General features: G+C 40.5%; 1 protein-coding gene across 2 annotated transcripts in view; it reads left to right on the top strand.

Annotated features, from left to right (window-relative positions):
* Positions 1 to 23,922, top strand: part of TLN2 (talin 2) — a 139,849-nt gene that overhangs the window by 55,202 nt on the left and 60,725 nt on the right. For both annotated transcript variants that reach the window (XM_084213475.1, XM_084213474.1), the window contains 16 exons: positions 174 to 271; positions 920 to 1,049; positions 2,317 to 2,469; positions 3,519 to 3,661; positions 5,053 to 5,180; positions 10,242 to 10,305; positions 12,459 to 12,563; positions 13,297 to 13,452; positions 14,342 to 14,443; positions 17,186 to 17,262; positions 18,853 to 19,033; positions 20,631 to 20,744; positions 21,401 to 21,509; positions 22,183 to 22,391; positions 22,522 to 22,620; positions 23,673 to 23,840. In XM_084213475.1, coding sequence (XP_084069601.1) covers positions 174 to 271; positions 920 to 1,049; positions 2,317 to 2,469; positions 3,519 to 3,661; positions 5,053 to 5,180; positions 10,242 to 10,305; positions 12,459 to 12,563; positions 13,297 to 13,452; positions 14,342 to 14,443; positions 17,186 to 17,262; positions 18,853 to 19,033; positions 20,631 to 20,744; positions 21,401 to 21,509; positions 22,183 to 22,391; positions 22,522 to 22,620; positions 23,673 to 23,840 — 2,036 coding nt within the window. The remainder of the gene's footprint in view (positions 1 to 173; positions 272 to 919; positions 1,050 to 2,316; positions 2,470 to 3,518; positions 3,662 to 5,052; positions 5,181 to 10,241; positions 10,306 to 12,458; positions 12,564 to 13,296; positions 13,453 to 14,341; positions 14,444 to 17,185; positions 17,263 to 18,852; positions 19,034 to 20,630; positions 20,745 to 21,400; positions 21,510 to 22,182; positions 22,392 to 22,521; positions 22,621 to 23,672; positions 23,841 to 23,922) is intronic.

The raw sequence follows: 23,922 nt of genomic DNA, 5'->3' as shown, positions 1-23,922 counted from the left end.
GCTAAATGAAATTTTTCATGAAGCACACAAAAATATTCTATCCAAGTTTATTAAGAATGGAAGGTAAGTGTAATGTAGGCTTAACCCTGAATCTGAATAGCCCTGAATAAAACCATGTTGGCTTTATCAGGTTTGGTGTTTTTCAATGTGTCTCTGTCTGTTCTGTCCCACAGCCTCTGACTATGGATTGTTCTTGTCAGATGATGACCCTCGCAAAGGTATTTGGCTGGAGGCCGGGAGGACGCTGGATTACTACATGCTGAGGAACGGGGTATGGTGCCAGTCTCCTGCTTCCTTCATCACCCTGTTCTTAGAAAACTTGTTTCCTAAATAGCAAGAAGAATGTTCAGCATTTGGAGGGCTGGGAGGGTCTTGAGTCTGTTCCTGAACTTGACCTAGTCCTCTTCCTTGCTGTGCCTCAGAGATCAGTGTTTTCCTGCACTCAGGTTGTGACCGTGAGCTACTGTGGTCAGTAGTGTCTTCAGAGAATGATTAACAGAAAGTTGAAAAATAACTTTGGTTATATACTTGATATTTGATGTGACCTTGTGTTAGAGGTGGTTTCTTGTGTCCTGGAGGTGGTGAGGTCACACTGGCTCGTGTTCTGGCCAGCTTGTTGCAACCACGGCGTTGCAGTCCTTTTGAAATGCTGGACTAGACTTCACAGCACAAAGATGTTTTGGTCTATCCTGCCCTGACTAGGTCTTGCCACTTAGAACAATCCTTGAAAAATGATGTTGGCAGATCTAAAAGCAGTCACTGCTCAAGTTTACTCAATGAGTACCTTTGCCTATACTGTAACAAAGGAAAAATCCAGCTTGGAGGGTGGGGAGGGAATCCTGTTTTAGGCATCTAAGCTAGTGCTTTGGCTTGTGGTGGCTTCCAGAAGCATTTAGAAACAGTTGTGTTTATTTCCTAGGATATATTGGAGTACAAAAAGAAACAGAGACCTCAGAAAATCCGCATGTTGGATGGTTCAGTGAAAACAGTCATGGTGGATGATTCTAAAACAGTGGGTGAATTGCTGGTTACCATTTGCAGCAGGATAGGTAAGGTTTTGGGACCCACATGCTTAAGAATTTGTTCTTCTGTTATATTTAACTTTTGATTGTTAGGATGTTATGTGGCTAGGAATTGGCATGCATGTGAAAAATTTAAATTTGTTTTAAGTTACTACTTACCAAACACTTTCTTGAAACCTGTTGTCCAGGTTTTATCAAAGTCTGTAGAGAGTCAGCTGTATCCTTAGACTTCAGGATTTAGCACTTGAAGGCACAAAGTTATCCAGCAGTGCAGGTACCAATTTTTTGTTGTACATTACATTTATGTACTCTTTCCTGCTATGAGATAAAGGTTTAGAACTGAATTTATACTCAGTGTTAACAGGATAAAAGAGGAACATTGCTGACCTTGAAATGTACTCAAGCTTAGGACTGTGTGTTATGATTGAGTTGATCACAAAATTGTACCACTTGTAAAAATACATACAGAAGCCATCCAAAGCAGCTGGTCAAAAATGTGTGATATTGCTTGTAGTCTGTCTCAATGCTTACAAATTTGTTTTTAAAAATGTATATTTAGCTATTTAATACATGCACTACAAGTATGCATCCAACATGGATTGATATAAGTCTTAAAACAGTGCTTAAATCTCATTTACAGTTCATGGCCTTAATTTGATTCTATTACTTTACTTGGAACGGGAATAATCTATTTCAGTTTTGAGGTTTTGTATGTTGGATTCTAATGTGCTGTAACTAATTTACCTCAAAAATAAGTTTGATTTATTTTCATGAATGTGGTCATGTAGTTAAGCATTTAATTTGCTGTCTGGTATAACATAAACACACTTTCCCAAACAGTATGGAAAAACCAAACAGAACAAAGAAATGGGAACAACTTAGCATAAATGCTAAATCTTTTGAACTGATTTTTGATTCAGTTTCATGTAAAATTCACAGGAAGAGTTGAGTCATAACACTTTAAGCAAAAAAATCATGAATTTCACATGGTTTCTGTTCCTCAGTTGGCTCTGCCACATTTCTTTTACATCATGGGCAAGCTGAAATTACTCAGTCCTCAGGAAGCAATTGTAGGCATCCATGAATGGAAATTTACTATAGCCTGTCTCCATTTTGGAATTTACAGTTATTTTACATTCCATCATGTTTTTAGACTGGCAGCTTCTCTTGGGTAGGCAGCAGAAAAATAATACCTTATACTTAATAGCTTTCTGAAAGTGGCAAATGCAGCATATGTCAAAGAAATTATGTATTGAAAAATGAGGTCAGATATTGGATTTATTTATAATTCCAGGAATAACAAATTATGAGGAGTATTCATTAATCCAGGAGAGCATCGAAGAGAAGAAAGAGGAGAGTACAGGAACACTAAAGAAAGACAGGACCCTGTTACGTGATGAAAGAAAAATGGAAAAACTGAAGGCAAAGCTTCATACGGATGATGATTGTGAGTAAAGTATTCCAGGGTAATTCTAGATTCATATCTTTCCACAGTATGATGCAAAGAAGCCTTGCAGAGGCCATGTGGGTTTCAGTTGGTTCCTGGCTGTATTTTGCACCCCTTTTTTATGTAGTCCTGTCTGTAATTGGGTATTTTTAAAATTAAGTGAATGGGTAATTTGAGAATTAGCAGGTGTTTTGAATTGCATTTTGGTACGTGTTTGGTAAGGGTATTCCAACTTCAGTGTGAAGGGTTGTTTTTGTCCCTTCATTGTAGCTGGATATTTAATAATTGATGCCTACTGAAAGCCATCCAAAAGTAGTTTTGTGTTTGAGAGTATAAGTTTTAACTGTAAGTGAAGTTTGCCAAGGAACTAAGACAGTATTTGATTTGCTTTGTGTGCTAAGTCATTATAATTGGTTTTTTGTTGTACTCTAAGACATTAAGGTTAACTGTAAGTGGCAGGAAGATGTTGTAAAATTGTGTTCAGGGATAAAAAAGGTAAACTAAATCATTTGTTTTAGAGGTAAAGTGTGGTGCACTTATTTTGTTGTGAAGCTTTAAAGATACAAATTTACTAATAAAACATCACTGTAGCTGTTTCTTCAATATTAACAATGTTTATGCTGCAGTAGAATCCTTGTTTCTCAGCGGTGCTGTTTTACAGCTCTCATTTGTAGCAAGCCTTCAGCACTGATGACTAGCACCAGAAATGAAAGTAACATTTCTTGTGGAGCTTCCCCCACAGTGGAATTGCCAGTTGCCCCCTGAGTGTGCCAAGGGCTGTGAGCCCTGCAGCAGTGTGGGTGTAACAGTGGGCATGGCTGTGCCTCTGTTGCAGTGAACTGGCTGGATCCCAGCTCCCCCAGGGTGGAAATGCCCATTGTCCCCTGGGTGTGACAGGGCTGGGTGGGTGTTGCAGTGGGCATGGCTGTGCCTCTGTTGCAGTGAACTGGCTGGATCCCAGCTCCCCCAGGGTGGAAATGCCCATTGTCCCCTGGGTGTGACAGGGCTGGGTGGGTGTTGCAGTGGGCATGGCTGTGCCTCTGTTGCAGTGAACTGGCTGGATCACAGCCGCACCTTCCGGGAGCAAGGAGTGGATGAGAATGAAACGCTGCTCTTGAGAAGAAAGTTCTTCTATTCAGACCAGAATGTAGATTCAAGAGATCCTGTTCAGCTGAATTTGCTCTATGTTCAGGTACAGTACTTGCTACCTTGTCTCAGGAAACTCATGGAGGTTAATTAGAAAAAAAATGCACTGCTCAAATACTCCATCTTCTAGAATTCCAGTTCTGGATGTTATTTAGTCTTGCTCTTTTGGCTGGCCCTCCAAAAACACATGATAGTAGAGAGGCTTTGCTGATTTTTTTTTAATCCAATGCTTTGAACCCAGTCATGGACATTGAGCCAAAATTTCACTGGCATTCACATCCTGCTTCCTTAAAATTGGTACATGTCTTTAGTCCCAAGTTGCTCTTTTTAGTCCTCCTCTCCTCCTCTCTTCCGGCCAGTCTTGTGAACAGCTTTCTGTTTCTTGTGTCTTTCTCTTCTGCCTGATCAGTGAGACACCTTTCTAATCTTCAACCCAGACAGCACACAAGGCAGGCAGGCTTTCCATCAGAAGGGACCATGTCATGTAGCACAGTAGGAGTCCATCTAGACAAGTTTCCTAAACTGTCAGAGGGACTGTGCATACCTTAGCAAAGCCAGGAGCTTTATGCAGAAGGTAGTATTTAACTGAAGGTGCCATTGCAGCTGCCTGCAATTCAGTCAGAAAAAAAAAGTAGGCTTTGAATTCTTTGTTCAAGTTTTGGGGTTTTTTTCAAAGAACAAAAATTGAAAGTTTGATGAAACGTATGAAATGTGCTGTTATACTTGATATTGCTATAAATTACATTTTAAAAATCCGAGGCAAAAGGTAAGGCTGTTCTGTTGCTTGTAGAACAAGTGTACCTCTTTGAAGTATTTTAGAAGACTATCACACTGAGCTGTTCTCCTGCCCCTGAAATATTTCATCCAGGCTGCTATGACAGTATGTGTTGATAGTGCTTTGTCATTGCTTTGTCTATGGGTAGGTGAGCCTTCTACTGCCACAGCTATAAAATCTGTCATCTTCAATGACCACCAAATTTACACAGAAGGAAGAAAAATGCTATGTGCCTGTCCCTGTTGCCATGTCTGTAACAGTAATTTTGTTTTTGCCTCTAATTATGGAGACCTTTTTCCCTCCTACATGAGGCAGTGGGATGAAAGCTTTCCAGTGTGTATTTGCACACACATGCATCTGTACATATGTGTGTACATACACAGAAGTTTATGTACAGGTTGTGTTTTATTTACACATGCATCAGGAAATGGCTGTCAAATTCTCTTTTTGATCAAAGCTGATACAATCAGTAAGTCTCCATAAATACTCACCATGAAATAATCTAGCCCTTTGTTTTATTAGTCACACACACATCCAGAATGGAATAATAAAGACATTCAGAAGGAAAAGGGTGTGTTGCTGGCTGTATTCAAGCTTTCAAGGAATTGGAGATGGGTTAGCTGTTTGGGTGTCTCTGACACATCTTTGTTTGTCTCCTCTAGGCTCGTGATGACATTCTGAATGGCTCCCATCCTGTCTCCTTTGAGAAGGCTTGTGAATTTGGAGGCTTTCAAGCACAGATCCAGTTTGGACCTCATGTAGAACACAAACATAAACCTGGATTTTTAGAGTAAACACTTCTAACTTCTAAATTTGGGTGACCTCAAGTGTAACTAATGTTGAGTTGTCACAGATTAAGCACATTTTATTACTCCAAGCAGAGGTAATCAGATTCAGTGTATTTTCAATAGCAAATCTCCCAGTGAAAGGAGCTTTATTGCACAAATCAGCAACCTCAGCTGATGAGGGGACCTTTGGCAGTGGCTTATTAGACAGAACTAATAAGGACACTGGCTCCTCCCAGAGTGCCAGTTAAGTACACACTTAGTACCAGGAAAGTACAAGAGTGGAAAGAAGTTTTGTCATTTGAATAAAGTGAATACTCCCGTGTGTGGAAATTAAATTTTCAAAACTTTTTAGTGGCATTAATCTCTTGGTCAGATTCAGCCTCTCATGGCATTGTATGAATGGAATTCTAGACCTGTGCTCTTTCTTTCAGGTATGGACAGAAGTCCTGCTCACAAGTGGCTCATCCTTTAATCTTTATTGTGACACTTAATTTTCTGCTATCCAGAGGGCAAGTTAATTTGACTGAATTTTAGATGTCCCATTTTTCTACTGATTTCAATTTTCTGATTGGCTTACCTGCAGTAGAATTAACCAAGGGCTGAAGTCTGAGGAAGGCAATGTAGGAAGGTAAAAGAGATCTATTTACTGCCCAGTCCATCAAGCCTTGCCTACGCAGGAGGCTCATTAATCCCTTAATTGGAGGCACACACAATGTTTGGTTTCTGTCCTGTTCCACTGGCAGAGTGCTCAGTGCTGCCTCAGGCTTCCTTTGTGAGCCACTTTGGGGTTTATGGTATCTCAGGGAAGCACTCTGAGGTGGTGTCTTGCTGTAGAATGGGCAGTGCTGCAGCTCTGGTTGGCTGAAACACTTCACTTCTGAAGCCTGTTCCTGGAGCAGCAGTTCAGTTATACAAATAAACATTTTTCAGTACCAATTACTAATCAGCTTTTCTTTTTACTGTCTGTGTGCTCCTGATTGGCCCATGAATCTTTCCTATTAGAAATACTGATGTCTAAGAATTCCAGGGGCCCAGTGTATCAGCTTCAGTGTACTCCTGGTTTTTATTTCCTGGAACTGTGACCAGTTAGACAACAGTCTTTCCCTGGGATTTGTCCAGTGTCTGCTTATTCTTCCCTTCTCACTGCACTCACTGAAGAGTATTCCTGCAGCAAACCATTGGGGCACCATGCATGATAAGCTCATGTTGTGTCATGGTAATGATTTCAAGAGCTAGGTGCTCCCAGAAATAGTTGTTTTTCATTTTTAATGCAGTCATTTCCCACAAGCTTAACCAGTGGCATTTGCAAACTGCTGAACAGCATTCAGTTGCTTAAATTTTTCAGGATTTTCTAATGCACTGCTTGGTTTGTTCAGTGGAAAGTTTCTTTCTCTTTTCTTTTTTTTAAGCTCCCATATAGTGAGTGTGTTTTATGGTGTACTGAAGCTGCTTTGTATGCATGTACTACTTGTACTTTGTATGCAGTGCTGGACAGTTTGGAGCCCATCATGAAACAGTCATCACTCATATCATGTGCATTATGTTTTTTTAATCCTAATAGAGATGAAAGGTATTGATAATTGAACCATCTGTTAGAAAAATAATGTTACTCCGGGGGAAATAATTTTGAACCAGAATTCCAAAATTCAGAACCTTCTTATATTCAGTAGGGCATTTTCCTCTGCTCTTGTTTTATTTTCATTTAGGGCTTTGATTGTATTTGAACCAAACTTGGCAGGTAACCAAGTGTAATTGCTCTCTGTCCTGGTGTTTAATCAGTTTCATAAAATTAAGCATTTCTTATTTGGAGGTAATTCAGTTTTTTCCTCTGTAGATGAACCTGCTCCAGAACTGTAAGTCCCTGGTCATTGTCTCCTAATTTGAAATGTACATGTTTATTTAGTAGTGATATCTTTATTTTACATAGCCATCATGTCAGCCTTGTTGTCAAACTTCATGCTTTTGTTTTGTGAGTCTAAGTGAGCTAAATGATCCTGGCTCACTATGAACAATATAGAGAAAAGTGTAGTTAAATGCTCATTATTTTTTTCTGAAGATTCATGTCTTATCCTTTCAGAAAAAAAGTCATGTTTTTTTTATTCCCTTGAAAAAGAACAAGCTTTTTAAAAAAAATTCATCCAACTATTTTCTACTGTTCAATGTATAAACACTGACAATTTTCAAGTAAGAAAGTAGTTTTGTTTTATTTAAACTGTATGCTGTAGCTCAGTATGTGAAATACATTTGAGAGGTATCCAGTCACTCACTACTGAAACCTTAAGATGCTACAGGTTCCTTTAAGGAGAATCTGTCAGCTCATAAAAATACCAGCACAGAACAGAGAAGCACTAGAATTTAATGATATTGTTTGGAAACAGCTTAGTTTAGGTGCCTGTCTACAATATGTTTGTCTAGAGACACCTTTTATATCCTTTTTTGTCATTGCTAAAATATTCTTGGCACAGATGAAGATTTTTGCCTGCATCTTGCTAAGACATTGGTGCTGGTTATTGGAATTCAACACGAAGCTCATGCCAAAGTAAATTGTGAAAGCATTAAACTGTCAGTTTAAAAGCAGTCCCTCTTTGTGGTACACATCTAGTTTTGCATGGCACCTGCAGAGGCTACCCTGGGGCTGAATTTGCTGAGAGAATATCTAATCAAGAGCTCAAATGTTCCTCTGCAGACAGGAAAGGAGCACCTCAAACTGCACACCTCCCCTTCTGTGCAGGCACACTGGCAAACAGATTACTGCCAGTGAGAAGCTTGATGCTGAGCTCAGTTCTTGAATCTAACCTGGTTTGCTGGATTAAGCTGTGTTTTTTAAGAACATGTTTATGCTAATGAGAAACAATCAAAGTGTTGGCACTCATATAACTTTTTAAGGAACTGGAAGATGAAACTCAGTATAAACCAAGTGAAATCAATCCTGCTTCCTATTAGCTGGGGTTTTTGTTGACTGAGTTCAATGTTCACATTCTGATATGTGTAATTTAAGGGATTAAAGAAGGCTAAATGGTATTTCCATTGGTTTTGCTGGCTCCATTAAAAAGCTGCAAAATAAAATGAAACTGTCTATAAAGAAGATATGTGGATTATAGGTAGAATTAATATGATTTCAGTTCACAACTGGCATTTCCCCCTTTCAGATGAGGTGATCACTTGCCTCTTGATTTAAAAGTGATAGAAGGAAAAAACTTCCAATCCAATTGCCCACCCACATGTGCAGGGGTATTCCAATTGCTGCTTAGTGGACAAAGCACAAAGTTATTTTCTTAGCCCTTGGTGCTTATGAGGCTCCAAGTAATGTTTGCTTAGAAATGTTTTTTTTAAGTGTTATATTAATTAAAAATTAAGTAGGCAAGCTTAAGAAGGTAATGGTTTTGATAGTTTATCTGTATACAGATAGCTGAGAAAATTAGCTAATAAAAGATGATTATTTAAAGTGTGTTGATAGCTATCATCTATTTGTTTATATAAATCTATTTCCAGAATGAAACTTTGTTTAATTCAGGTTTGGTTTTGTTGTTTTCTTAGTTTGCCTTGGAATTGGGTTTAATTCAACTGGTTTGAACCTGTGAAATTCTGTATAAAACCACCACTTGTTTCATAGTAGATACACCAGCTTTTTAAGATAATAAGCTGTATTCAGTCCTTATCTACAGTTTTAATTTGCCTCTTCAGCCTTCCCTACCCCATAATGTGTCTTTGTAAATAGGTCCCCAAGAAGAGATTTCTTTATCATGGATAAGGGAGATGTAGCTATGAGAACATCAGAAGAAAGATTAGCAAGGACAGTTGTTCTTACTTTGTTTTATAATATGGAAAAGACAAAATGTGTGATCTCAGTACTGAGTAGTATTTTTGAAACACAAAATCCTAATTTAGTATTTTGATCTATTTTTTAATTGTCTGCAATGGCAGTCTTTTGTGTTTAAAAACACACACAAAAAAAATGCACAGTAATATAAACAAAAAACCCAACAAAAACACCCTCAGGATATAAAAACAAAGCAACTCCCACAGAACAGTTGTGCAATATTTCTGCTATTCTTGTTTAAAACAATCCATCCTTCTCAAAATGTCTAACTTTGTATCCTAGTAGGTAGTCTAGCCTTCAGTGTTAAGTGTTGCTTTTTACTGAATAAATCAGAATAAGGAGGACTTTCTCCAGTCATACTTTTTCTGTGATTCTTAATAGTCCAAAATAGGGGGAATCCTTAGAGACTAATTATTTAAACTGTGCAAGTTTCTTCAGTTGGAAAATGACCTGCTGAATATATGACACGGTTTCATGTTCCAGCTGGGAAGGTACAATCCAGAGCAGTTATTTGTTAAAGCATGATGCAGATATGCCCTCAGGTTAGAGTGAAATCTGGCTGACATCAAGGGTTATTATACAGCAAGGAGGGGCAGATGAGGTGTTGAAGGATTCCTTCTGACTGAACTCTGTCATGGAGGCTGAACTTGTCTCATTTAATCCCTGTTCTGAGAGCCTTAGAACCTGAGTGCTGTGGAAATTAAAACTGCTTCTTTTTTTACTTTGAGACAACACAGTGGTATTCAGTGTCCACTTCAATGAGTGTCTAGTTTTTCAGTACAGTATTAGTGTTCTAACACTTCTTGGATGGCACAAAGAACTTGGTCCCACACATCAGTAAATCAAAGTGCTGCTGTAAAGTAACAGCAGTGTCTGAACCCAGAGCTGGCTCAAGCCTCCATGTCCCCTTCTCCCAGATCACAGTTAGTGTAGGTCCATTTAGATATGAAGCCCTCTGAGCTGCTGAGAGACATCCTATCATTTAAAATTGGAAAGTGTCCCAGCTATAGTTTATTTTTGATGAATTTCCAGAACATGAAAAGGTACTGCATGGGGCAGCAATTCAAATGGTAAGACAACCACTTGCTCTAGCTCTATTTAGTTTTGTTTTGTTGTGCAAGTATTTAACACCCACATCAGGAAGCCTGGGGGACCTAGTGCCAGTAAAGATGTATGGGAAGCATCTCTCCTCAAGGAGGAACCATTAACTTGGGAATTTCTTTTTTTTTTTTTTTCCCCCTAGCCTGAAAGAATTCCTGCCTAAAGAATATACCAAACAAAGAGGGGCTGAAAAGAGAATATTTCAGGTAATTGTGAGGCTAAAAACTACTGTAGTTTCACTACCTTTATAAGAAAAATCTGGGGTTCCCAGGTGTATACTTTGTATGGATACAAAGAACTTTGAACTATATAGCTATCAGAAAATGAAGTATCAAGTATTTGACAGCTTTTATTTTATTTCTTCAGCAGATTTATAGTCCTGATCATTTTTTCTTTAGTGATGGTTATCCAATGTGCTTTGTTAAATGGAGAGTGTGAAAATTAAGTATTTTTAAGATCTTTTTGTCAGTTGCATTGAAATATAAAAATGCATATTTATATTAAAATGGACAAATGTTTAGGAAAGCCAGTTTTAATTTCATGCCTCATTCAAACATGAGCCTCAGTTCTACTTGTTAATGCTTGAATTCAGTGCTGTGTGTGGGAGTCACCCCATTGGAAAAGACTGGAGCAGTTAAATATAAATGCCAAATGTACTGGTATTGTTGGAAGTGGTCTCAGAGTCTGAGTTCTGTAGATGCACCAGGTTAACTCTGCCCACTGAAATACAAGTTTGGCAATACAATGGAAGCTGGAAAATTCTGAGGTCAACAGGTGAGATGAAGTCTCATGGCTTCTGGAAGGACACACCAGTGATCTGTGATCCCAGCTAGGGAGACAAGTTCAAGAGCAGGAACAGGTCACAGCCTTTCTTTTGTCTGCTACACTCCCAGCTGAAGAATCCTATCACTTAGTGAGTCTGTTCTGCCTTGAGTCTTCAGTACTTCCTTGTAGATGAGTGTGTTTGACACACTGTGCACCTTTAAGTCAATGTGCAGTGACATTGCAGTTTGAGCAAAAACCAGATTCATTCACTTCTGAGTGTTGCAGCCATGCTTTTCATAATTTGGGATTTTTGCCCATGTCAGATATGACCTATGAGTAGTTCCTGTCATTATGTGCTTTAGTGCATGGACCAGAGGCTCATCAGTGAGGGCACTCACCTGGGCAAAGAATGAACAGGGTAGAATATGTGAGCTGTCTTTTTGAAAAATCTCAGCCGTTTCCCAAGCCATGAAGTTCTGGAGCTTGGCAGGTGCTACTTTTGTGCTCCTGGTTCTTTTGGGATCCTGGTTGTGTTCTCTGCTGAAGTTGACAGAGGGGAGCAGCCTGTGGTTTTGGGGTGCAAGAGGTTTTTGGAGTTGCAGTTCCCCTCCCAGTGCTCTCCCTTGGAAGCCCCCAGGCTGCTGAGGTGGGAACAAGTGGAATAAGAAGGCGTTTCCCATGTTCCTGGTGCTCCCCCTGCTGCCATCAGTCAGCACCGGAGAGGTGGCAACCGGCAGCTGAGAAGCACGTGAGGGGGAAGATGGGGTGGGATAGGGAATCACACAAACAGGATTTAAATAGGGAGACTTTGGGATGTGGTTTTCAGCACAGTGGTCTGGATAGGAGAACAGATGCTATTTAAATTTAATAAATTTAATAAGTTTAAATATGTAACATGGGTACCTGTCATTACTTACACATAATCATCAATCTGCTAATGACCAAATTGTTTAAATAATAAATAGAGACTGAGTTACAAGACACAGTTCAGTATTTCAGGACGTACTATTCAGAAAAATCATTGTTTGTTCCTCAACTGTAGAGATATTTTCCTGTGATGGAAAAAAATTTTGGATAATGCTGCAACTGGCAAAAAGGCCCATTGGAAGTACCTACAAGACATGAGAAGTGATCTCAAGTTCGAGGTGTGAGGCTGTCATGAGTCAGAAGTTTTGGGCACTAAACAGGAATAAATAATCTATTTCTGGGAGGAAAAAAAAGGGTGTGGGTACACTTAAACAACATTTAAAACCTGAGTGAAGAGGCATTAATTGTATGAAACCTAACGGTGTCAAACAGCAGGAATACCTAGAATTTTAAACTGTGTCAGAAGGGGTTTAATGTGCATGGTCCAAGGCACAGATTGAATGGTTGATGGTCAAGGAGGAGTGTTCTGTTTGCCCAGGTTAGTTATTTTATCTCTGTGAGGCATTATGTGATAGTTTTGCAAACATTTCTACCCAGTATTTTTTCAAATATTCTAATTGTAATGATTATGAACTAAGCATCCTGAAATAGATGAAAGTTGTACCCTTTTCTTGTTTGTTTGTAGAAAGCTTTGGTTCTGCCTAATTGATACTGAACTCTCTTACAGGAGCACAAAAACTGTGGTGAGATGACAGAAATAGAGGCCAAAGTGAAGTACGTGAAGCTGGCGCGTTCCCTGCGCACCTACGGGGTGTCCTTTTTCCTTGTGAAGGTAACACAGCTCTTGCTGGAACCATCCTGTGTCCTTGGTTATGGATTATCTCAGGTCCCTCTCTAAGCTAAGGTTTGCTACCTCTACCACTAAGATATTTCAGTTCCTGGAGGAGTGAGAAGAGGGGTTGTGTGGGTTTCACATTCTCTGAGCAGAGAGAGACAATTCTCTCTCTCAGGTTTTATCCTGGAGAAGCCGAGAAGAGAATGATGAAAACAATTCTTAGCTCATTTGCTGCTCCTGTGTTTGTGCACAAGTGAAATGCATTGTGGAGGATTGTTTGCCTGAAGGGATTTGGTAATTGGATTCTGCTGTGAGTGTTTTGTTTTCTTGACCAATCTCTGCAAGCTGGGTCCTGATGGTTGGTCAGGAGACACTCATGAGATTTGTTCAGTTGAGTTCTTGTTCAGTTTAGTAATACAGTACTGAATAATATAGTATAATAAAGTAATTAATTAGCCTTCTGATATCATTCTTCCTGCTCATCATTCTTCCTGCCCATCAGGCAAAATTTCACTGACAGGGTTGTCTTTTGAACTGAATAGTTAAGAAGCACTAAAGACCAGAGCTTCTTGAGAGGCATTGTCTGTAAACAGACAAACGAAGTCTGGAGTTTTCAGTTGTCACTGTCTGCATGCCAGTTGCTTCCTTGTGCAGTATATTCTGTCTTGCTTTTCCTTTGTCCTGTGGAAGGCTGCATTTGTGAGGAAAGCAATCTTCCCACGTGTTATAGGAAAAAATGAAAGGCAAAAACAAGCTGGTTCCTCGTTTGCTGGGGGTCACCAAGGACTCCGTGATGCGAGTGGATGAGAAGACCAAGGAGGTGTTGCAGGAATGGCCACTGACAACTGTGAAACGCTGGGCTGCCTCACCTAAAAGCTTCACTCTGGTAATCCTTCTGTGTGCATTCAGAGGACAAGGGATTTATGTGGCAGGGAGGCTTAGAACAGTTTCTGTACTGTAACTTGTTCCATCTCTAATTTTCTAGCCTGATAGAGTCACTGAGTCCTCAAGTAGTAAATTGGCACATGCTGTAGTCCAGGTCCAGTCTGTAGTTTGATACTTCTGGACAGGCCAGTTCCTCAGAAGCACTGTTTAAATCTTTCAACAAACCACTGTTTAAATCTGGTTTGTGCCTAACTAATGAACCAGTTAAGCAAGTATTATTATTCACCCTTGCATAAGTAGTTATGATGCTTGTCATTCATAATGTCATAATGTACTCTGTGACTTGCAAGATAGGAACATAAAGTCAGCTGGCTCATTCATGTTTTTGATAATTACGAATTTACAGAAGCTTTATGAATGTGATATTTTGCTAATTATTTGGTCAATAGGAGACCACTGCAACATACATTTTTTATATGAAAAGGTTCTTTGAAGTGATGGAGCAAGAGGCAGAAGCTAGAAAATTGCGTTCACTTGATTCATTTGCATCTAATTTCCAGTTGCATGGATGATTATGCTCTAGGATTAAATTCTAAAAAAACTTTTCTTCATCCTCAAGTGACTGAATCTGATGAAGTTAGATGAAGTATCTCTTGGGGATTTCAATTTATGAAACATCTGTGGATAAACTGAAATAAAAAGCATTCTCTCTTCCCTCAGTCTCACAAACTGGTTTAGAATCTTGGAGAAGTTTAATTTACTGTTGGATATAATAAAATGTTTCTACAATTTCAGAATTTGAATTTTCTCACTCATATTTGATACTGTCTCTTCATTTACTTACTTTGCACTATCAAATAAGTCTTGGGATTTTTCCCCTTTTTCTTCAGGATTTTGGTGAATATCAGGAAAGCTATTACTCAGTACAGACCACTGAAGGAGAACAGATCTCTCAATTAATTGCAGGTTACATTGATATCATCCTAAAGAAGGTACAGTATTAACATCTTTGCATGTAGCAAAAAAAACCAGTGCAGAAATCCAGATATGTGCAAACTGCAGTTTGTCTCTCATGGAGTCAGTGTTGTATCTTGTGCTTTGATTATATATATTTTTACCTGCAAGTAAGGCACTGCTGGAAAAATCAAGGCCATTTATTACATCTCTAGCATGTGTCAGGCTCAGTACAGCACTCCTGGGCTTTTTTTTTCTCTCTGGAAGGTCACTTGGTGGCTGTGAGTGTATGTCCAGGGAAGAGTCCAAAGCTTCAGCTCTGGATTTTTAAGCTGTAGTCCCAAGTGATGAATCAGGTGGGAAGAAATTACCCTAGAAGCAGTATTTAAAGCTACAGCCAGGACTACACAATAGTTGTCCAGGTGTTCTTGTATATAATGTACCAAAGCTGAGAGAGTTTTTTAGCCAGAAAAACAAACCAAGAAGTCCCAACAGCACATTGCTTTAAAATTAGTAAACTAGTAAAGCAAAGAATTAGACCTCAGTTGTGCAGAGGGGGATAAAATCAATGTTTGTGAAGAGGTGAGACTGCCTTGAAACTTGTTTTTATAGAATGTGCCTGTCAGGAGAGAGGAAGGGCTGATACAAATTGCCAGTATTCAAAATATTCCCAAGCAAGCAAGTGCAACAGCAAAAAATGGCAAGTTTGCCAACAAACATGGAGCTGAATGGTCCCATTTTGAGCATGTTGTATGGAAAAGTGAGGAGTTCCAAACAGCACTGATTCATTCTTGTCAAAATTTCACTTCATTGACATTCAAACTACATCATTCTTTACTGTAATAGATTTTAGTAGTAGGAAATCACAAAGTGAAGTAGCCCAGAAGAATTTATTGCCTTTGTTTGTGTGAGCAGTGTGGGATGTAACATTAAGGGTTATGTAATGAGAGGGTGAGGAGGATTGCCAGAATTCATCACACAGAATTCATCACATGCCTTTTTCTCTGAGGCTGTCAGGCTCAGGTTTAATAAACATCAAATAAATTGCAGGTTTCTGTAGATGGTTTAAAACTTGATTCAAAAGTAGCATTGCTGTCTAGTGCCAAATGAAAGCAGCCTTCTGTCTTGATAGAATACAAATGTGCTGATTTTCACTCCCAGTTCTTTGATTTTTTTTTTTCTGCTATCTGCTGACACAGCCAGTTCAAAATTAATGAATTAGAAACAGGTTAAATCATAAACACCCCTGCTTCATATGAGAAGCTGCAGTTTGTAGTTGTTGAGCCTGTGTAATCTCTGGGATGGATACATCCAAGTGGGGTTTGTTGCTTTCAGTTGTGTATTGTTAATTCTTGCTGTGTTTTGGGCTGGTCCAGCTCATTTTCTCCAGTGTGCATTGATAGGTAGTTCTTTTTCTGCTTAAGTGTTATTAGTACATGTTCTTCCCCCCTCTACCCAACCCCTCATGTCCTGAAATTTTAGTGATAGGTCATTCATCAGCTGACAGAGAACCCAGAACTTGAGTAGCATATATCTAAGTTAAAAACAGTAGATTTTTTTTTTTTTACTTCACATTATAACAGAAGTAAAGCACAATCATGACTAGAAATAGGGAGTTTCAGTTCATGCATAAAATCAAACTCTAATAAAAAGACCTCCTTTCTCCTAAGTTGTGTGTTCATGTGGATGTGCATGAGGAGTCCTTGGATGGAAGGTCACAGTGGATATTTCTCTATTTATATTCATCTATATGGACTCAGACTACAAATCATGTAGCAAGAGGGAATGCAGTTTCTCTGTACTAGGCAACAAGTAGAAATAGACTTTTTATAAGGCACTATTTCTATGATTTGTAGTTTCCTGTTGTTTCTAGTGGCTTAGACTTACTGCCCTTAGGTATAGTTACAAATGTCTCTTAGCACTAAAAAACCCTGCCTCAGTCTTCAGCCTGAAGTCAGACTGTCCTGAACTTTCAAGTACCTGTGATAAAATGACTTGGAGACACGATTCAATTTATTGTCTTATGGGTATGTATTTCCTACTGGTAGTGATGCCTTTTTTGGGCTTACCTAGAAACAGAAGCCAGACAAAGTTAAGAAAATGAAAGTGGATATATTTAATGAAGGGTCTTCAGGTGTATTAAGGGCAGACAAAGCCTCCTCAAGGGGCTGCACCCAAAGTGGACAAAGGTCACGAGTTTTTCAGACAGATATAAGTTTGGTCCATTTGCATATCAGAGGTTAATCCTCCAATTACAGCTTCAGGTGATAGTCACATTCCCCCAGTTTGCTCCCCCCAAATTCACTTTTGTTTGTACTTTTTGGGGCTGAGGCTGTAGGGTGTCCTTGGATCTCAGGCCTAGAGGGATTGTTTTGTCTGACCAAAATGTGAAGACAGGTAACTAACACTTTATATGGAGTTTAGAATGATGCATATTGCAGTACAGGATTTGAAAAATAGAAAGGCTAAAATCTTAAGGTATCAGTGGGTAGCACCATGCAGTAACACTTCAGCACTTTCCTTATACCATTGTTCAAAAAGGCATCAGCAGGTTTTTTTCCTTTATATACTCCATCTGCCAGGGTTTAGAACCTGGGCTGTTAAATGCTGAAGAGCACCTCTTCTCTGGGGGAGCTTGTATTGTCACTCACTGCCCAACAGTGTGGTGTTCAGCACCAGACAAGGCTCTGCAGATCATTTGTTTAGGTTTGTGATAAATGGTGGAGAAAAAGCAAGAAACAACACACATTAACTTCTCCCTTTTTTTCCCCCCTCTCCAGAAACAAAGTAAAGATAGATTTGGGCTTGAAGGTGATGAGGAATCAACCATGTTGGAAGAATCTGTTTCACCTAAGAAGTGAGTGCATGCAACAGGAGGAAATGGTCTGGTTTTGAGAGTGCCACATTTAGCTGTGACAGCTTTTTCAAATGAAGTACAGTTATTACTGGCAAAGAATGGTTTTCTACAGGGGATTTCAATAGAAGGAAGTACTGTCCCCAGGCAGTTCAGCAGGCTCCTAGCTTCATTCAAGGATTGAATAGCAGATATTTGTCACAAAGTTGTTGGTTAGAGCAACCAGCAATGGTATCAGCAACTTGACTCTTGAACAAAGGCACTCAGCCTGTAATTCAGTAAAGTGCTGGGGCAGAGAGGGGGATAGTGAAGCAGAGCTGAAAAATTGTAGTATTTTTTTCATCTTCATGTGTGATTTTCAGGGTTTGGATTGCTTGTGTCTGCTAGTTCCATGGTTTCCAGTAGGTTTGACACCTGTCAGGTTAGTTGTACACAGTGTTATGAGCAGAGCTGGCTTGTTTCAGCAGCCAAACCCATCAGATGTGTGGTGTGGGTAGGGGAAAGGGTTTGGTAACAAGTAGGTCAGGTTGTGGTTTTGATGGGAGAGTAACTGAGTATGGGGAAACACACAACTGTGGAGCTGGCCACACTCTTGAAAGGAATGTCAAATCTTTCTGTGCAGTGAGGCCATAAAAACAGATTTGTGACATTATTAGCTGTAGTGAGCCACTCAAGTCTTTTCTTGGAGCTCTTGAAGGTGGCAGTGTCAGCAGTGTGTATGTAAAAGGCCCATTTGATTTATTGTTAAGCCACAGTTTATATGAGATAGATTTGTTAGGTATTTCATGTGGCCTTATGGGAAATTTCATCTTTTGATGGATCACACATGTTCAGATGTGCTTTATTTTGACATGGCCCTTTCCAAATCACTTCCAGTATATACTGTTAGTTAAGGGCTGTGCAGAGAAGCTCAAAACTTGTAGTAGATAAATACAAGATTTTTTCATAGTTGAAATCACTTATTTTTTCCCCTCAGCAGAGTGTTGTTGTTACAGCCTGAATTTCTGTCAACACTTCTAGCTATTAAAGGTTGGATCATGTTTAAATATGAGCAGTATATCTGGCAAGGCAGTTCAGGAGTGTGGATGGCAGTAACTTTATTTATTATTCTCCAGCCCAGTATCTGGGGGACTGCCAGATTATAAGTACTGTGTGTGCTTGTTTGTATAAAGGGGGAAGAATTAAGTTTTTATCCCAGTTCTAGGGAGTACTTGCAAAAGATCTCCACAAGATTAATGCTTCTATTTTGTATTGATCAACCTGTGATACAACTGAAACAAAGCAATTGTTATGCCATAAACCTGGTTCTGTCTGCCCTGTGCCTAAAAGGGGTAAAGCTATTGTATCATGTTTAACAAAACTGCGCATTGCCATCTATCCTGGGTGCCTGCTCATTAGTGCTATTAATAACTCATCTGCCAGAAGCCCCAGATTATCTCTTTTCCAATACATTAGAAAATGGTTAGAAAGAAAAAACATTAAGTTCTCCAGCTTCTCCAAACGTTGTGAAATGCACCAGAAGCCCTAGAGGAAGCAGAGCTGACAGAGCTCAGTTTGCAGGAGCTGACTGATTGTGTGTTGGCTGTTTTGCAGACCCACCATCCTGCAGCAGCAGTTCAACCGCACCGGGAAGGTGGAGCACGGCTCCGTGGCGCTGCCGGCCGTCATGCGCTCCGGCTCCAGCGGCCCCGAGACCTTCAACGTGGGCATCATGCCCTCTGCTCAGCAGCAAGTCACAACTGGCCAGATGCACAGAGGACACATGCCCCCTCTTGTGAGAAACAGCTCTTACTGGCAAAGAATGGTTTGCTACAGGGGATTTCAATAGAAGGAAATACTGTCCCCAGGCAGTTCAGCAGGCTCCTAGCTTCATTCAAGGATTGAATAGCAGATATTTGTCACAAAGTTGTTGGTTAGAGCAACCAGCAATGGTATCAGCAACTTGACTCTTGAACAAAGGCACTCAGCCTGTAATTCAGTAAAGTGCTGGGGCAGAGAGGGGGATAGTGAAGCAGAGCTGAAAAGTTGTAGTATTTTTTTTTCATTTTCATGTGTGATTTACAAGGTTTGGATTGCTTGTGTCTGCTAGTTCCATGGTTTCCAGTAGGTTTGACACCTGTCAGGTTAGTTGTACACAGTGTTATGAGCAGAGCTGGCTTGTTTCAGCAGCCAAACCCATCGGATGTGTGGTGTGGGTAGGGGAAAGGGTTTGGTACAAGTAGGTCAGGTTGTGGTTTTGATGGGAGAGTAACTGAATATGGGGAAACACACAACTGTGGAGCTGGCCACACTCCTCTTGAAAAGGAATGTCAAATCTTTCTGTGCAGTGAGACCATAAAAACAGATTTTTTGTGTGTGTGAAACCTGTCTGTGCAGCAGTAGTCAGAAACAGAATGTTATACACATTTTTAAGACCGGGGTCCTGGCTGTAATGTCCTGCTGTTCTACCAAACATAAGTTATGAGTATCCCTTAAATACTTAGGGTGTCACTTTTTGATTTATTTCCTCATTTTCTTTAAAGCAGGCTCTTCCAGCCTTTTCTTTACTTCTAAGTAGTTAAAACTAGTATTCAAAGGGGAAAAAAAAGTTTAAATACCTGCTGCACTTGGCTCTCTCCCACAGGCTAAGGAAACTCAGCTCTGCTGTCTTTTGCACGCCCTCCACATCCCTGTCAGGCACTGGCATTTGCAAGGCTGTTTCTTGAACTCCTTGTTCTCCTCACTGCCCTTTCTCACCAATGTTTTCCCAGAGGTGCCATCAGTTTGGCTGCTGCACTCAGCTGTGTCCTGTGCTGGGTCTGTTGGAGCTGTCTGGAATCAGCTGTGTGTGCCCAGGATGGGGCAGCCTCTGGCTAATTCTCCCAGAGGCCACACCTGCAGCTAAAACTTTTGCCACAGACAGCCAGTACAGACAGCATCCTGCTCTGCCTAAACCCCTTCAGGTTTCTGTTAGCTTATGCATATTGATGACAATTTAGTTTTAGAGCCATCCTTTATTGCATTGGGAGGCTGTCCCAGGAAATCAGTAATGATCTCCTAGAAGCAAACTGAGTTGTCATGTTGCTCCAGTGCAGGTCAGTAAGGCAGCTCAGTGGGTTTGTGAGTGTCTGTTGGCCATGGTTTGAGCTGAGAAAGCTGAGCACTTGTGTGTGTGAAAGTAGCAGAGTGTAAAATGGCATGAGCAGAATCAGGACTGGGAGAAGAGTTGGAGGGCTTTGCTTTCTCCACTGTGCCAGGAAAAGGCTGCTCTCTGAAATGGCCTGGTGTGGTTGCTGGGCTGCTGTCACTCAGGGTCTCTTCATGCACATGTGGCTCGTGCCTGAGGTGCCTTGTGGAGCACAGCCCAGCCATTGCCTTGCTCTGCCTTGCAGACCTCAGCCCAGCAGGCCCTGATGGGGACCATCAACACCAGCATGCACGCGGTCCAGCAGGCACAGGCCGACCTCAGTGAAGTGGACAACCTGCCACCCCTGGGGCAGGACATGGTGAGTTCTGATCCACACAGGAATGAGCCTTGGGCCTTTGGGTTGTTACAGAGCAGTTTAGTCATTGTCCCCAGATCCAAAGTGATACTGCTAAAACTTTTAAGTTGGGGTAAAAGTGTTGTGCTCTCTTTAAGGAATTCATGAACAGCGGTCCACCTCCCTGGTCCTCCAGGACACCAGGAGACTGATTAGAGAATTGGTCTCCTGAGACCAGGTGTAGCAGACCTCCTTGCATAATCCTGCCTGGAATGCTCTTGTTTTGTGGGCATTTGTACAGTTAAACACAAACTATGGGCAGTATTAGTGGTGGTTCGTACTGCCTCACAGAGACATGGAAAATGAGAACAAAATACGATTCTGTTCTTCATGATCCAGGTTAGGGCAGGGGGACAGAGCCAGAGGGTCATTGCTTATGGGGGACTGTCAGTCAAGAGTGTTTAGCCTTTCTTATGGCATTTACCTTAGAAGGGCAGCTGTTGAAATGTGAGAGCAAATCTGTAATGAATGAATCAGCAGAAGAAAATGCTTGCATTCATATTTCACTTTAAGGGCCTGCTGCTTGTCTTCTGTTTCACTTTTCAGGATATGTACCTGGTATCTTGCCTTACAGAACCTCAGTGCAGTCCTTAATTCTTCTTTTCATTTTTGCTCTTCAGGCATCAAGAGTATGGGTTCAGAACAAGGTTGATGAATCAAAACATGAAATACACTCTCAGGTTGATGCAATCACTGCAGGAACTGCATCTGTTGTTAACCTTACAGCAGGTAAATTTCAATGAGAAGGGTTTCCTTGCAGTCTCCTCACTATTTGTCAATCTAAATCAAGAAATATGAACTGAGTATGGGGCAGCTGCAGAAAATTTTCTGTAAAAAACACCAATAGCTAAGTGCGTGTGGAACAAACTTGGTGTCCCTCCCAGCACAATTTTTTCTATCGTCAATTTCTCTAAAGGTGTAACAGTCAGTGAAGATCAAATGTAACTGGCTTATCCAACAGAGTAGAGAGTGTTTGCAAGGTTACTACAAGAAAGCATCATTGATCTGGCAGTTGTTAAGGAGAGATTCTGCTTTTACTGGCAGTCGGTTTTTCTTCAGCAAATTACAGGTTGAGGGAGCTGTGAGTGACTTAAAGGAGACAAGACTGTATTGCCTGAGGTTAGTTTAGTACTGAAGGAGGCTGAAACTATGGACTTGTCAGCAAATAGCATTGAATGAAGAAACATTCTGTTAGAGGATAGATTATTGAAGAAGAAATGTAGAGATCAGAAATTTTATAGCAATCTAATGTTTTTTTAAGTGACACATTACTTAGTAGGCATTGCTTGGCTGTCTTGAAATGTCTGTTTTATCTCTCACCAGAGTATAGCTTGTTGTAGCTGCTGCTTTTCCCTTTAAGCCACTAAAGCACTCTGATAATTGAAAAATATTTGCTCTGCAGGGGACCCAGTTGACACTGATTACACTGCTGTGGGATGTGCAATTACAACCATCTCCTCCAACCTCACTGAGATGTCCAAAGGTGTGAAACTGCTTGCTGCTCTCATGGATGATGAAGTTGGAAGTGGAGAAGACCTCCTGAAAGCTGCTCGAACCTTGGCCAGTGCTGTCTCAGACCTACTGAAGGCTGTGCAACCTACTTCAGGAGAGGTGAACAAAGAAAAACTGCTCAGGTTCCCTCTTTTTGACCACATTGCTTGCACACTAATGCACAAGTTCCTTGAGGAAATATCAAATGCAATTTCTGTGAATTAACGCGTTTCACTATTACCTCTTCCAGCCTCGCCAGACAGTTCTGACTGCAGCTGGAAGCATTGGACAGGCCAGTGGGGAGCTACTGAGGCAAATTGGGGAGAATGAAACAGATGAAAGGTTCCAGGTAATGAGGGGGTTGCTTGTCACTGTCAGAACTGTGCAGTTTTGTAATGAGGAGGTCCCTGCATAAAACCAAGCTGTTCAAAGTGTGGTTAGAAAATGCTGAAGTTTCTCTATGCTAATTGAATCCATTTTGAAGTTGATTTTAATTACACAGTCACAGAATGCTGATTTCATAGGAACCCCTCCTTCATTCTGTGCATCATACAGATGCTTCATGGAGAGCTTTTTGCACTGTATTTCTTCTCATTAAACATAATGGGGTTTATGTAAGTGTTGCTGTGTCTGTATGTACACATGTAAACATGTAGAAGTTAATAAAATCTTTTGGTAAACTGAGTAGGAAAAAAAGCTGTATTGCAAACAAAATTTCTTTAAGGTGAAAAGTAGCATCAATTATAAAATCATAATGCTTATGATTTGAGTGTTTGCTGTTACCAGTGTTCTTAAATCCTCTGTAAAAAACATGTGTGGATTTTTTCACTGAATGCTAAGGATATGTTAGCACAAGAAGCAAGGGAAGGTACTTTTCAGCAACCTATAGACCTCTGGGGTGCACTGTGTGCAAGGTGTCTGCTAATACAACTTACAGGCCATTTTCACCCTTCATCCAGCAGTGAATCTGTGAACTTCATCAGAGTTCTCATTTGTATTCCTAGTTGAATATATGTATTACAACTCTTAGCTAAGAGAAAGAATTTAAGCATTCTTATCTGTGCTATGGAGTGTTGGAGGAAATGGGTAAGGAAAGGGATGGTTTATCATATCTAAAAGCAAAAGAAAAATAGCAGGTTTGATTTTTGAAATGCAAGGTTTTCTTCCTCCTGTGAAGCTGAAATTATAAATAAGTGTAATGGAAGTATTTTCTCTACTGGAAAACCAGGTTATTTTAACAGTAGAGGCATTAGGAAGACTCCATCCTACTAAAAAACTGAAGTTTATGGGTGGGATTTTAAGTGGGGAAATGGGAAGAAATAATTTTCACTTAGTGACTGCAGGAATAACACCTGGGTGTTTTTTCATGTCACAGACTGACTTTTTCTTTTACTCTACCAGGATGTTCTGATGAGTTTGGCCAAAGCTGTTGCCAATGCTGCTGCCATGTTGGTGCTGAAGGCCAAGAACGTAGCGCAGGTGGCTGAGGACACAGTCCTGCAGAACAGGGTCATTGCTGCTGCCACCCAGTGTGCACTCTCCACTTCCCAGCTTGTGGCTTGTGCCAAGGTGAGGCAGGGGTGTTTGTCAAGGGGCAGAGCCTCGTGCCCAGTGAGTGCTGCTGTGTGTTCCCAGTGCCTTGAGAACGGAC

This window comes from Fringilla coelebs (genome assembly GCF_963513975.1).
Source record: "Fringilla coelebs genome assembly, chromosome: 12".
Taxonomy (NCBI): Eukaryota; Metazoa; Chordata; class Aves; order Passeriformes; family Fringillidae; genus Fringilla; species Fringilla coelebs.
The sequence above is the reverse complement of the archived record's forward strand: the minus strand, read 5'-3'. Positions and strand labels throughout refer to the sequence as shown.